The sequence below is a fragment of the Aythya ferina genome (assembly GCF_964211825.1).
Source record: "Aythya ferina genome assembly, chromosome: 10".
Lineage (NCBI taxonomy): Eukaryota > Metazoa > Chordata > Aves > Anseriformes > Anatidae > Aythya > Aythya ferina.
Window position 1 is genome coordinate 4,687,501 of NC_140306.1, and position 15,574 is coordinate 4,703,074.

A 15,574-nucleotide genomic window follows, 5' to 3' on the forward strand; every position below is an offset into this window, starting at 1 on the left:
AAATCCTGCTCCAAACCCAGTGTCTAACACTTCACGCTCCTGGGACTACAAATCCCCAAACAAAACCAGTCTTCTTTCACAGGCTCCAAATAAAAAGATGCAGGTGAGGGAGCAAACACCATGAAGCAGGGCGATGTGAAGATTTCATAGCAAGACTTCAGGCAACTGAACACGAGTTGTATTCAGCTGAAATGTCAGATCTAAAAACCATCGCAGCATGCTGCAAATGGCCTGGTTTTTCTTTTTGATTCTTATTGCTTTAGTTTTGTTTATTCTTATGTAACCTGTCAGCAAAACTTACTCTGCCCCTGAACTGTTTGTGGTACCCTGATATCGAGAAGGACAGCTTTGCTTCTGCTCCTGCCTGGCGCAGTTATTGTATCAGCCTTCATTTGCCAGCCTGTAATCCTGTGGCTGTCTGTGTGAGTGGCACTAGTCACATTCAATAACACTTTGCTTTCGCAGTTAGCCCTCGGTTCTGCACAGCCTTTACATACATGTTTACACATCTCTGACTGGAGGGATTTAGGCGGGTGTCATTAAATCTGCACCTAACGTGTTTGTGCAGCAGATAAGGGAGAGTGGTGATGGATCTGGGAATGGCTGTGGCTGTAACCCACACCGAAGGCTACAAATCTTTGGAGAACATTAATTAAGAAGTTACATCAAATGTGTAGCTGGTGGCTGGGACCATAGAGGTAAAAAAAACATCTCAGTCAGGGGCTAGCAAACTAACTGCACAGCTGCTACTTTGAAAATGGGGGTCACTGCGGGGTGGTTAGGGAGTCGATGGATTAGGGTCTCACAAGGCTGTGGGTAGGAGACGGGGACTGTGTGGCTGTCCTGACAAAACTGTGCTTGGAGGCAACTCGCTATCTCTGCCTTTTCATCATCTAATCTTTGTTTTTCAAGATAAAAGGGCTGTGGAGGGAATGGAAGGGTGGCCGCATACACCAAGGGGTTTGACATGATTCAGTGCTGTGGTTGACCTCAGGGTGTGTTCCTCCTACAATCAAAATTGCAAAGTAGCCTCCTTGCAGAAAGCAATCTCAGAGTCCCTCCCCATTGCACTCTTCTTCCATCAGCTAGATCTACTGCCACTGCTCCTTTTTTCTTCCTGCAGCTTTTCTTCCTCCATTCATAAGACATTTATTTACTTTTTAAATAAAAACAAGCCTTGTAAGTATACATTGAGCACATCAGAAATAAGACCTTCCCTATGCTTTTATGCACATCTATACACTTTCCTTTAAAGTGTCTCATTAGTTGGGCACAATTTGATCTTGTGGCTTTTACCTTTCTCTCCTTTATGTTCCCCTATTTCTCAACACAAAGATACCAGTTTTTGCAAGGACAGTGCAAATTTATGGAATTCAAGTACTGAGAGATTCTCTGAAACTGAAACCACCTCAGTGTGGAATAGAGGAAATTAGTCAGAAACATGCCATGGCCTTTTTCCTCCCTTTCCGTGCAGCTTTCCTAATAAGGTAGATGAGACAGGTTTTGCTTATAGCATTCATAGATAGCACCGTACTCCTCACCCTTTCCCTGTCCAGGTGCTCTAAGCAAGAGCATAGAAGCCACACTTCACAGGTCAACAACATTTTATCTAACATTGCACTTCCAGCTCTTTCTGTGCCTTCCTAAAGAGTCACTTCCCTGCTAGAAGCACCTGTAAACAAAGCTGAAGGAAACGCCTAGCTTTGCCTTGAGTCCTGCACTGTGGTGGGTAACCTACCCCATGGCACCGAGCTGCACAGAGCAGGGGGAACAGCGGCAATCAGCTGCTCCCTGTGTGCACACGCTGTGCTTTACCTTCTCTTTATCAGTGTCTTGTTAAATTTCCATCAACCTGAACAAGATGATCTATATCTCTTGTAGGTAGTAAATAAGGGTGTGTTGGAAAATGGGTATGTATGAGTTTTAGCCATAGGTTGACAAATACACACAGAGCAGCTGAGTTACCAGAAAGTTTAAGTGCCATATGATAGCAAACCTTTCAAATAACAATGCTTAAAATTACAGACCATAGAGGTGACATCAAGATGTCACTTTCCGACATAAAGTTAGTCCAAAAGCAGTCCAGTTGATATTTTCTCTATAAACATCCCACTGGATAGCACAGGGTTACATTAATGGATGTCTTTAAAAGTATGAATGTCTTTAAAAGTGTCCTTTGCTAGCCTGCAAAGCTCCCTGGAAATATATACCTATAGGAAGGTATCTGTTCTTGATAAGAAACCACTTCACCTTTGATTGGAAATAAAGGTAGGAAAACAATACTCACTTCATAAGCATGATCATTATATCAAGTGGCTGTGCCTCTTGCACCCACTACTACAGTTCAGCTCTGTCTTCGCATTATTGGGCTAGCTACACTGTGCTTTTAATCAGCTTGATTACAACTAGGTATGTAACTTAAACACAAAACAGAAAAGATTTTCTTCACTGTCTTGACATGCTCACTATTATGCTGCTCAGGTTGAATAACTTCTACTAGTTTGGGGGAATGCAAAGTTACATTGCTCAGCAGAGCATAAATGGGGTGCCTGAAGTTACAGATAACAGGGTTTTCCAAGTACTTTATGGGATCTACCATCCTTTTAGAACTACTTCCCTACAACAGCATGAGCCTATCTCACCTCCTTGCTGTCCCTAGGAGCAAGGGCGCTGAGCTCCCAGGTTCACAGCGAGGGGTTGAGGGTGGACACAGCTCCCTTGCATGTGCTCCCTGCAGCCACCCACTGGGTAATGGCCTTGGCTGGGCAATTCAGAACACGGCCCCAGGACCTCGCACACTTATCCCTGCCACCAGAAGTGCCCGTAGAGAGCAGTAAGTGTTATAGTGCAGCACATTCCATCTTCACCTCGGCAAGCATGGCAGGATCAGACTGCCACTTTCAGATAATAACCATTTCACGTACGCAGTTACAAGACCTATTTATAGGGATTATTTCAGCTGCCATCTTTACACTTAAGTGGAAAGGACTGGTGCTCTGGACAGGTGGCAATTTTACACTACTCACCCACCTCCGTATCTTCCTATTTGGGTGTGCACTATGTGGTTACATTTCCATTTGGATGACTTTAATGTTCTTTAGGCAGTGAAAGTTCTTGAAAAAATGATGAAGCAAAAGAAAAAAGTTCAGGTAGGCACTGAAGTAAAGCCAAGTTGGGAACATTTGACTAATGACCCACCCAGGCCTTTTTTGCCTGGAAATTTGGAAGAGGTGTTTACGATTAGCTGTTTGTGTATCCAAGCTATGCAAACTAGTAAAAACAAGTCACATGAGAGGGAGAGAAGGAACATTGACTGCTTTGACAACTGCTTTGCCATTGCTAAGGAAACTGCTCCCTTGGTAACCATGGTCAGTACATCTGTCTTATTTTATCTCCAATCCTCACAGACACCATCATGGAAAGAATATTAACACAATAACAAAAAAAACCAAACATTTCAGAAAAGGAAAAACTAACAGAAGCGCAAGGTTTCTATTAATTTGTTTACTAAAAAGTTTAGGAAGATTCTGCTTTGGTGTCAATTACGGCTTTGCCTTGCCTACCTGAGATGTGCTCCGTAAATATTAGCTTATTCACAGAAGCAATTTATGGTTTTGTTCTGCTTTGTACTTTAAAATATGCAATACTTATTTTCTGTTAACAATCCTAATTTACCTAATGCAATTGGACTTGACAATAGGAAAGCCTGAAGGCTGAGAAAGCTTTTACCGCTGCCAAAATGAAAGTTTATGTTCTTTTTGTCAGGAACAACCTCTCTCACAGATTTGAACAGCGTAGTAAAAAATGGAAGTCCTGATCTGAAGGACAACAACTAACTTTTGAGATGTCTCTGAACCTTTTGGGTCAGGGACATGCAGCATCACCAAGAGCTTTCTTGACAGTCCTGCTCAAACTCATTAGCAAGTAAGAGAATCAAAAAAGTACAGAGGGAAATCCACGGGGAAATCCTAGATGCAGTTTTTACCCCTCTTGAGCAGGATCAGGATATCTACACACATCTACCAATAAACCAGATGTGGGATATTTTGATGGAAGTGCAACTCTACCCAAAGAAATGACTATGCTCAACAAAACCCTCAAATCTAATGAAAAAAAAAAAAATAAATCTGCCTGGTACAAAGGATGCAAACATTCTCTGAAGCTTTCTATCATCTATCAGGTAGCACTGGAGGCTTCCCAGTAACATTACATGATCATTTTCCTATTCCTGTAAAGTGGTGGGGGAGAACTCAAGTAATGGTGAAAGATGAAAAAGACATCCTAAGTAGGTTTGAGAGCATCTGTTCTCAAAGTGGGCCACAGTAATGGCATGATGCAGGGGCTTCAGGTCATACAACCACTTGAGAACACATTCCTCCAAAACCAATTAATCTGACATTATAACTGCCAGGGCTGGGTTTTGTGAATTTAGAGTGACTGCACATATAACCACAAAAAACACTTGTTTGATAAGAAAAACCTCTGCATTAGCTCAGACCAAGTCTTGTGTCACTACTCTGATAGCAGATGCCAGCATATGCCTAGAGAAGAGCTCAGTAACAGTAGCAGAGACCATCAGGGATTATAGGAATGCTCAGGCATTTCAGCAAGTGGCTGACAGACAATTTTAGACTGATGGGCTGCCATCAAGTCCAGTGTAGAGGCAGTAAAGTGTGGCTTTTCATGGTGGGGTGAGCAGGTGTGCATCCCACTGGGAGTGTGCTGCATGATTTGTGGTGGGAATGAACGGAGAGTGATGAGTTTCTCATGGAAGCTACTCACAGCTCCTTCCTCTTGAGTTATCCTATTGACAGAAACATCACACAGCAATGACTCATCTTCAACTGACACAAGCAATCCTGCATCCATTTCTATGGCACAAATGCTGCAATGGCATCAGCAGCAAACCTTACCTTCCCACCAGAACACATCGAGCATCTTCCCTTCATACCTATCCTGATAGGGAAATGTAACACAATGAGAGCTATTTTCACTGGTACTTGCATTCCCACTGCAAAACTTTTGAGACACTACCAACATAAACACCCTTTTACTGCTCTACCATGGAGCCTGGCCCTTCATTTTTATAGGTAGTCTTCGCAATTAGTGCTCACTGGACATTCATTTAAACTTTATCCAGAAGCCAGAAATGGTTGTGCAAATGCCACTGGTGTAAGAAATCAATTATTTCTTCTAATCCTTTCCCAGTGTTGATCCAGTGACATGATAAGAAAGAGCAGCACCTTGCTTCAGTTGCCCTGCAGGACTCAGTAAGGCTGTGCTTCACTTTCCCTTAATTCCAAATGAGGGTGGTGGCAATCTCATCCTTCCCAGGAGCTAAGTGTGACTACAGAGACTACCAAAATCCTCAGATATTGTCAGGGAGCACCAGGACCAGGCTGCTCCCTGAGCGACACAAGAGATGCAGACATCCCCATCCCACAGTACCTGAGCATAGTGGGCAGTTCTGGAGATGGAGGTTAGGTCCAGCCAGGAACTCGGGTCCTAAAGCAACACTGTGGTGACATCAAGTTGAGAAATCAGTCTGTGGGCTACGATCAACAGGGTCCATAGCCAAGCTATGAGCTAGTATGCCCCCAACACAGCTCAGAGAAGGGAATAAGGGTCCCCCAGCAGAGCTTAAATGGGCTCCTGGGCCCACAGGTGTGGGGTAGAGGCACCAGGTGAGGTTGGTCAAGGCAATTAAGGTTAATTACTGCTTGCTATCTGGACATTAACAGGAGACAGGTTAAATAATAGGTATTTACTAAGCTACTAAAATCTTGATGTCCAGCTTAAATATTAAGGAAACCCTGCTGACAACTTTTTTTTTTTTTCAAGTATTTCAAAAAGTAGGGGTAAAGTACTACTATGAGGAAAGGAACTTTTTTTTTTCCCCACATTTTATTTAAAATAATAATACATTTCAGAGAAAAATAGAGAAGTATATAAGTATTTACCACTGAAAACTAGAGTGTCCAGGTACATAAATATATTAAAGATTTTGCAGAAGACCACCCTTGTTCTCAGACTGTCTTTATAGCCTGGCATGTGCATGAACCCTTCAAGGTCTGATCCAAGTAGTGTAAAACAGGCAGGCAAAACACTTAGTTTAGCAGCACGTGCTTTTAAGTATACTACCTATGGCTGCTGCACGATGCTGAATCTTCTCACCAGTCACTTGCTGTGGAATAATTCTAAGATTAGGCAGGCTAAGGCCAACGTGAAATCTGTGCCACTTAACCGCTCTGTCAAAATGAATTGGGCTGCTCTTGTTGCACTAGCCTTGAGAAAAAAGCACTGGGCCTTGGCTGGCATAAAACGATGGAGCAGGGAGTGAGGCTGTTCCTTCATGTGGCAGGGTGACAAAGCTGCCTGGGGGAGGCAGGGGGCTCTGCTGTGGTCTCTTTGTGTCAGCCAAGGACCTTCTCAATCTGGCCTCTGCAGGGTGATGCTCCCACTCCCAGCCCTTAGGTAGTGCAGTGTCAAGGCTGCTTTGAAGCCAGCTGGCCTGGTTTTGAGATTGCCTGAAAGATAACTAAGAAGACAAGTTGGCTGGACAAGGGCTAGCAAGAAAGTAGGCCACCAAAAGTTTGTGATTAAGATAAAAATGCCTTTGTAGTCTTTGTGGTGATTGAGAGCACTGGTACTCAAAATCTGAATGGCTCTGTTCAAAGAATGGGCAAGAAACGGCTTTCCTAAATCCTTTACTTTTGCTAAAAAATGACAAGAGATCATCTGACAGCAGGTTCATTAAGCTCACCTTTCAATAACGAGGCTGTCCTAGGAGCTGCCTGGACTCTCACAGCTGAGCCTGTTGCCTGCACAGCCTGCAGCAGGATGTCATAGAGCCCCTGCTAAATAAAACGCCTAAACCCACCACATGCCCCTGGAGGCCAGAAACCTTCCTGAGCTGTCTGGGAAAGGAGAGGTTGAGCATGGTGGAGAGTAGGTGTGGTCTGATCAACTTCTAAAGATGTACAGAAAAGAGCACAAAACAAGTTTGGAAGGGACATGAAGATCATGCTTAATTTGAAAGGGTTTGCCCTTGAGACCCATGGAGAGCACATCAGCTGGCTCCAGCTCATGTGTTTTCTCCAGCACTCTAGAAAAAAAAGAGCTGAAGTACAGTATGTACTCGTCTGCTGAGACATTTAGATTGGCTACTGATACTCTGCAAATGTTTATAAAGAAAACAAAATGTGGATGATAGCCATTTTAATTAAAACGTGCGGATTCGGTTCACCCTGAGTCACATGGCCCCTGAGCCATGTTCTTGCCCTTTTGGAGACATCTGCTCCACAACAGCACCAAGGCTCTGTGTCTTTTGCTCTCTTGCTGCTGTTTGCTTGCTTGACAGGTCTGGTATGAGCAGCTACGGGTGGAGGCATTGCCAGGGCCAGGTGTCTGAGCAGCATCTACAAGGTGAAGGTTAATATCCCTTGGCCCTGCCACCTCAGTTTGATTTTAATCAAGTCAAAGCCAAGAGGAGGAAAAAGGCAGAATTAAAACTTCAAGACTTACCTGCCCAGGGCAGAGTTGCCTCCTGTGTACCATGTAAACTGTCAACAAATTTGGTGGCTGGTTCCTCAGGTGAGAGATGCTCGTGAGCTTCCTCTGGGCCATGCAGCACATCCTCTCCCCAAATCGGGAGCGCAGATATTTTTGTGATGTTCTGGGGATGTTTCCTAGACACTGTCACTTGCTGCACAACATCACCCAGATACATATATGCCTGTAAAGCATGAGAATCCCATACTGAGTTATATATACCATGCCCACACCGAGCCTTCAAAAACATGGGAACTACAGTTCTCGAACCATTGTTCTCTGTCACTGTCCCCCACCTCCAACGCGGGTGACTTTGCTAACCTTGCAGCGAAGGAACTGACAACCCTGATGAGAGCAGAGACATAATTTCACATCCAGCCCAGAGCATTTATTTACTCAACCACTGTAACCCCAGGGACTCATGTGGGAGGGTGCTGTCTAAGTCTTCCCACTCAGCTCTTGCTGAGGCTGAGAACCACCATCCTGCAGAGCCTGACACATTCTGGCACGTGGTTCATATTGTCCTAGCAAACTGTGAGACAGAAACAGGTGCCCACTGGAGTGGCTGGAGCAGTGGCCGTATCAGGGCGCCTTTAGGAGTCCTTCAGCCATCAACAGCATCCTTTCTCTGTGGCCCAGAAATCAGCCTGGGCCAGGGTTTTAGCCACAAAGGGCTCGATTCTCCCATGCCACCTTCTGGCCTTGGTGACACTGTTGCCCAAAATGTCTACTGAGGTATCATGAAATCCCAACTCAGCCTCCGTGGCATGAAATTTTGTATCTACTGTGTGCTGATGGGACAAATGGGGTGCCTCCTCTTCCCACCAGATTTTCACAGGCTTCTGACAGCTAATCCCATTTTCCTTCCACATCCTTGCCATTTCCTTATTTCCATCTGTTTATGTGATGTGTGTGTATGTTCTGCATGCTGAAAGCCTAACACAGAGCCCAAATGGGTGCTGCCTACATCTCATGGTGCCCAGAGCTGCCGCATGCCCCGGCCTCTTTGCAGAAGGCCAGCCAAAAAAGTTTGCTTCCCTTTCCTCGCCTCAGTGCTTTTGGATGTCAGGACCAGCGTCAGCTCTCTTCAGAGACTGGAGCAACTGCTGTGAATTTAAAACAAATATTTTTCATCTCAAATGCCACGGCGGGTCAGCTAAACAGAAAAGAATAGCTGGTAACAGGTGAGAAACGATGACAGGGTGGAGTGTTTACAGCTCCATCAACAGCTCGGTGTTAATGAGCTGAGTCCGAAAATTACCTCTGTATTGATGAAGGCTTGGATGGAGCACACAGATGAGAAGGATAGTGATTGCCTCTGGCTGCAGGCAGAACTCGAAGAGCATTTATTTTTCACTTTCAATTTAACTATTTTTTTGGAGAGAGCAGTAAATTTCTGCAAACCGCACTCCTGCAGCTGCCTGCAGCCTGGCACACATTCAGGGGTGCAGGATTTCATCCCATCCTGGAGCATGTCTGTGTGTGCACAGGAAGGAAAAAAAAGCTGTAGAGTCCATCCTTTGGTGTGTTTTTGTGTACTCGTGTGTTTTTAACAAAAAGTGCCAGGCAGCAAAAATGTACCTGCTATATGGATGTATAAGGGCTACAAATATATCAGACAAAAAAAAAATAAATCTCATGTGTTGCAACTGCTGTAATTAATGGGAATGTTCTCATGGAAGTAGTTACTTCTGTCCCTGAGTTTTCCCTTTTCTTTGTTTTCTGTATGAGGTATTGGTATTGCTACGGCTGAGCAAAACAGGAAAGGGTAGAGTGATGTCCCTGGTGGATGCTCCATTTGAACTTCCAATTTATCAGTGATGGAGACAGGTTTTTCAGGATACCTTTCTTTTTGTGGATTCCATTTTTGTGAATTTTTTCTAGGAAAGCTTCTCCTGTTCAGGGCAGCCACTATTTCTGAGCGACTTTTAGCACAGCATGTCTCTATACAAGAGTTTTAATTGTGTTGAACTGTGCTGCAAGTAAGGGCTGATGTGTTCAAGTTGAATGGCACAGTGCCACACGAACAGTTCAAGCACATCAGCACTCAGCACTGCCCTTTAGGTCCCTGCTTATGATTTCTGAGGGTAATTTTCTGTGGTGGAGGCATTTCCATAGGTCAAGAGAGGGGACACCTCAAGAAATACCACTCTTCAGCTATTAGTGAAATTCATTTATAATTTCTGCCATAAATTTGGATTAGTAAATGGTTGATTTTGTTAGTGTTTGTGTGTCTGAGGGAGAAGAGCTCCAGCAACCAGGAGTATTTTTCCCTGAAGGAACAGTATTTATTATTTTAAGTGGGCACTTTCTGCTTATATGAGAAAATTTAAAGGATTTTTTGTTTGTTTTTAAATACAAACAACAGAAATAGTTCTAAATGCCCCAAACAGATGCTTTTAAACAATTTAGCAATACAGAGAAAGTATACCCTGTTGAAGGCAGGCTACAGGAATGTTAACATCCACTCAAGGTAAATCAAGTAATGGACTGTTGGCCTATTTTTCAAACCGCTTCTCCTCAGTAACTTGACATTTGATAGGATTATCTATTACTGTTGGATTTTGGTTGACTCTCTGGTATGCTTGAGAAGATTGTCATCTTGTGATTTAAAGATAATAGAGCCAAGCATGTGAAACTGCACACAGAGAATAAACCTTTGACTCAGAACTGACTATTTTGTTAAAAAAAAAGAAAAGAGGGCGACTTTGACTTGAGCTCCGTTTGATACACTCACGGTTAATGAAATTATCCAGAGATAACTTTCCATTCTAAATATTGCTGGGCTATTTTTGAAAGGCTCCTATGGCATTCTGCACAGAGCGGCCCGAGCGCTGCAAACGCAGTAACAATACGAAAAATCTGAGGAGGGTGAGCTTGATTAAAGACTTGTGACAATAGCTAATGTAAGCTTTAACTAAAAATGTCAACTCCATTTGTTTTCAGCTTGAAGAGTTTCTAGATCAGAATGTGCAGGTAGGAGTTACAACAATTTCAAGATTACACTTGACCTAGTAGAAAAGATGATTGTGTAAAAAGTGACATAAACTGGGGACTTGGTGCGTGTGTGTGCGTGTCCACATGCCTGTATATAAATACGTAAACACTGACAAAGGACTGCACCATCACAGGTTTCCAAAATATGCAATATCTATTTTTACTTCTAAGCCTCATAACTGGCAATTTGAAAAAAAAAAAAAAAAAAAAAAAAAGGAAAGAAAAAAGAAATGAGTTAGAGTGGGCTTTTTATTATGCATGGTTTTATTTCTTTGAATTTCAAAATTACCTAGCATGCATTTTAAACTTTGGTACAATTTGCAGGCTGTTTTCATTTCTATTTAAAAAGGCTAAACACTAAGAATGTGCCTCTGCTTTGCATTCTAATTGCATGTAACTGATTTGCACAGCAGAACAAAAACCTAATTTTCAGATTATGAATCATGCGCTAAGAAATAATTATTGTTTTACGAGGTAAAAAATGTTTTCCACATTTTCCCCCCTTGCCCAATTTATGAGAATTGTTTGCCAGTTTGCAGGTTGCCAGCCTTCCCAGAGCAGCATCTATTACTCTTTAGGGACTCGAAAAAAGGTAGACAGAAAAACGAGGCATGCAACTGTTTTGACTGCATTCTTTTGCTTGCAACGTAACACTTGCCTTTTATTATTTTATCTTCAACAATCAAGGGGTGACTAAATGGTTGCAGGTGGTGATGAAAATAAAAGCCATCCATCATTATTTATTAGGCATGAAAAAGATACACAATAATGTAATTTAATCCCGGAGCAGACAATTATTTCCACATATTGATAATACAATGTGAAAACTGTCATGAATCCTAATGTGATGTTCGCCTTTATTGGTGAACCACTAGTAGCAATGCAAATAATGAAATTGTATCAAAAAGAAAAAAAAAAGTAATTATTTGCATATACCAATAGTGTTGTAGAAAAACACATCATTACTAACTTCGGAAAATATAATAATCATGGTTTGTGTGTTACTTTGGTTTTGAAGTTTGCAAATGCAGAGGCAAAATGTTCCTCTAAGTAAATATTTTATTGATTTCTGTATCATCAAAATAATTCCACAAGTTTTGATAAGGGAACTTTAAAGCCACGAGCAGACAGCTGTAAAATCAGCACCAGTTTATAGAGGTTTGCAGATCTCTCTGCTAATTTATTCACGTATTTGTGCACAACACTTCCTCCATTAAAAATAATTTAAGAAATGTCTTTGCTCCATCTGGGCCTGATTCGAAGCCCATTTAACTCATCAGAAAGACTCGCATTGATTTTGGTGGGCGTTAGACAGAAACCCTTTGTTGTGGCTTTCTATAAATAAAGTTGAGCTCCAGTTTGGGCAGAGCAGTTCACAAATCTATATTCATACGGATGACATTCACCCCTGGGCAGATGCAAGCATGTGCCACTTAAGGTCCACTTATGTCTCATTTTGAGGCGGGTAAAAGGGCCTTTTGGCTGGACAAAAATATACATTTTTATAAATAGGCAACTGTACATGCAAAGTATATCTGCAACTGCACAGCTAATTTACATTTGAATTACCATGTCTGGGCATGCAAATCAGGTAATTACTTGCTCACATATAACCGGCCATTTGCATGCACAAATACCTATTATATGCATTCAGTCACAGTAATGTGTCTGCAGCATTTAGCTGTATCTCAAGAGGAACTACAGCAAGGAAGAGGTTTACATTATCTCTTATGGACTTGCTGTCTTCTACAGTAATGGAAGTGATATTGAACTCATTAGGAGATCTGTAAAGTTGCTGTGTATGTTGTCCCCTAAACTGAAGTCCCTTAGACTCAGGTCTGTAAGAGGTCATTCCTGGAGCACTTGTGTCAGCAAAACATTGAGAATCGGTTACAAATGGGGTGTCTCTTTCCTACTGTAAAGGCATAGGACCATGAAATGGTAAAATGCATCCTGAAAATATTGCTGAACACATGATGCCATTCCAGGTGACATCTCTGGGGAAGCTGCTGAGCATTTTGGGCAAGTATCAAGGGCTGGGGATAGACATAGAGCTACTGTGCTCATGGGGGCATCCCTGCTCAGCTTCTCCTAGCCTTGGCAGCAGCTGTTTTATATCATCACCACACTTCCCAGCTCCTAGCACTTTATTTTCAGGGAGGAGCAGAGATGTCAAGTGAGGATTGCCAAAAAGCCAGACGCTATCCATCTCCCTGTGAGCATGTGATGGGCACAAGGTGGTCTGAGCATCACCTGAGGTGCAACAGCAGCAGCTGCTGTCCTGGAAAGCACACAAACTGGAGGCAGTGATGACAGCCAGGCTGGAGACGCAGCCACATCAGAGCAGAAAGGACCCAAGTGTGGCTCCACCACCCTGGGGGGCAGACAGGGTGCTGCGAGGGGGAAGGAGCAGAGGAGTGGTTGCACTTTCACTTTTGCCTTGTGTTTACGCTGTTGGTAGAAGGACAAGTGGGCCCGAAAAAAAAAAACAACACATGATTTAAGTTGTTTTTCTCCATTAATCAGTGCATTTTTTTTTTCAGCTGCCTGGCTTCATTACATTTGTTTGTCTTTCCCTCTCCAACTGAGCAGGGGGATCTGATTTTTTTCTGAATTTGGCTTAAGAGACAAATTAAAGTTTTCTTTGTTTATAATCAAAGCAGGAGTGATTATTTGAACATTTTGAAGGAATCATATAGTATTTTGAGAGTCTGTAAAAAGACAAGAAAGGTGATGGGAAGTCATTAGATGCTATTTTCTTTAAAACTGTACAGGGATGCTTTTCACAAAGTGACTCCATGACGTCTGTAGAGTTTCACCAAATGGCCTGGGAACTGATGGCAAATTTGTGAAAACATGCTGGAAATGTTTTGTTGATATTCCTGCTGACATTAGGGGCAGATCCTGCATGTCACCACAAATATTTGGCAGTGGAGAAAACCAGAGATTTTGTTCAGCTCTGTTTGGAATCAGATAGCAAATTGATCTTGGAGGCTCTCCCTGGAACTCTTCATATTTTTGGAAAACAAAAGATTTTCAGAGGAAGCCCTGTTTTTATTATGCATGAGATTGTTATGGGAGGAGAAAGAGGAGTCTGTGACTTACACAAAAGAAGAGGGGAACTGGAGCTTTTGCTGGAATTGAACAGATTATTTCTGGCCTTCGTTTTGTGTACTTTTCCCCAGGAACATGGATTTTTATGTGAGAAAAGATTATTTCTGAATTATTTATTATTTATTTATTTATTATTCCATCTCCAGGCCTCATACAATGGGAGATCAGTTACCTGTGGGGTCAGTCAATGATCCCAGTGTGAGTTGAGGGAAGGGAGGATGCCTGGAGCACGCCGCGGTGCTGGGCAGCACTCATGCTGTGGGATGGGGCTCACGGTCAGCTAGGGCAGGACACGCGGTCCTTCCTGGCAGTACTCAGCCACCCTCGTCTCCCTCACGCTCCAAGTGGATGATTAGGCACAGAGAATCCTGACTGCTCCTTCTCATCTACCATCTACAAGACCTGGATGGAATCCCAAACCCGAGAGTTTTTCCCCTAACTCCAGCCAATGTTTCACCTCGTCTTCCAGTAAGTGACAGTGTTTCCTCCGCAGCAGCAAGGGTAGTGCTCTTGTTCACCACGGCAGCAGCATCTCGCAACCTTCTAGGCTTCTTCCATCGTTTGTTGGGAAGAGACCGGGAGAGATGGCTGGAAATAACTCACCATCATTTTCCATCCCTTGCCTAGAGAATCCCAGAAAAGCTGGGAGCCCAGAGCTCAGCAACGTGACCTGCCTTTCCCCACAGGCACTGAACGGCTCCATGTAGGGAACCTCAACTCTGAAGTAGCAGAATTTCCCAGAGGTGACAAGGGAGGACCTTTAGGGAGACCACGCTGCGTGTACTTGTATGGGTTGGTGGATTCCAGATGAAGCAAAGAATAACTCTCCCTGGGAAGCTTCTGACTTCACAGATTGCTTAAACACTAACCATGTTTGGCACAGGGCTGGATGTGATAAACTAGATTCAAACAGTGACCCAAGGAAAAAACAACAGGGGAATGTGGCAGTCAGTCAGTTTTGTGGTCTGAACCTCACAGGAAGGACATGTTTTCAGATCAGACTCCGGCTGTAACAGCTAGGCTGAAGAAGAAAGAGAAGCAGGAGAGGCTTCTTCTCGCACTGTCTTTGAGCTATTTCAAAACTGCCACTTTTGATCTCAGACACAAGTCTGGCTGCAAGGAAAGCCTGATCTGATGGTCCCAGCTTTATGTCACTGCATACAGCTCCCCCATGCATTCAGCCACGATGCATTCATGACACCTAGATTTTGTTCTGTGGTGATCGGCCCTGCTTTGCTAGTTACCAGCAACATTATCACCATTAATGACTTGGATGGTGGAATAAAGGGTATGCTGGATTTGTGGGCAAGACCAACTTGAGCGTGGATGTGTTCACTGAGCAGGCAGGAACAGAAACAAAACAGATTGTGACCCAGTAAAGTACCTCCAAAGCAGTACAGGGGACAGACGAGAGGTAGAAATGCAAGGTGGAGAATGAATAATTGATAAGAAACTGGGGGAAGGCATGGAGGGGTCATGAGGCAGGTGTGAGATCACACTGTTATGAGAAAGGAGCAGTCATGCTCAGGGGGGAACTCACCTGGAGTGCCACTGTCTGGTCTTCAGCACTGTGCTCAAGCAAGTAAGGAGAGGAAAGTTGCAGTGGAGACCAGCACCAGGGCTGAAAATCTGGGGAAAGAGAGATGGAGAATTGGTGTTGGTCAGGGGATAAACAGGAGATGTCAAACATGTACAAGGCTGTTGCAGAAAGGCAGAGAATAAACTTCTCTCTGTCCACAGGGGATATGAGAAGTCATCGCGGGCTTAATTTTCCATAAGAGAGACTAAGTAAAAACTTTCTAATTATAAAAATTGTTCATAGTGGAAATGGCAACAGATTGTTTATGGGCACTGGAACAATCTATCAGTATAAGTAAACTTGTTTACTCCCAGAAAGATGTTGGAAAGTATT

At 43.2% G+C, this 15,574-nt stretch overlaps 1 protein-coding gene across 5 annotated transcripts in view; it reads right to left on the bottom strand.

The window, feature by feature from the left end:
* LOC311441982 (uncharacterized protein) overlaps nt 1–15,574 on the bottom strand; it is a 69,239-nt gene that overhangs the window by 53,557 nt on the left and 108 nt on the right. For 2 of the 5 annotated variants that reach the window (XR_014696373.1, XR_014696374.1), the window contains exon 1: nt 5,449–5,596. Coding sequence is in view for 1 of the 5 variants with exons in the window: in XM_084530727.1 (XP_084386853.1) it covers nt 7,525–7,735; nt 15,203–15,291 (300 nt within the window). In the remaining 4 variants the exon portion in view is untranslated. Of the gene's footprint in view, nt 1–5,448; nt 5,616–7,524; nt 7,736–7,872; nt 7,928–15,202; nt 15,292–15,574 lie in introns of those variants that run through there. The other 3 variants (XR_014696371.1, XM_084530727.1, XR_014696372.1) reach the window with 3 other exon arrangements.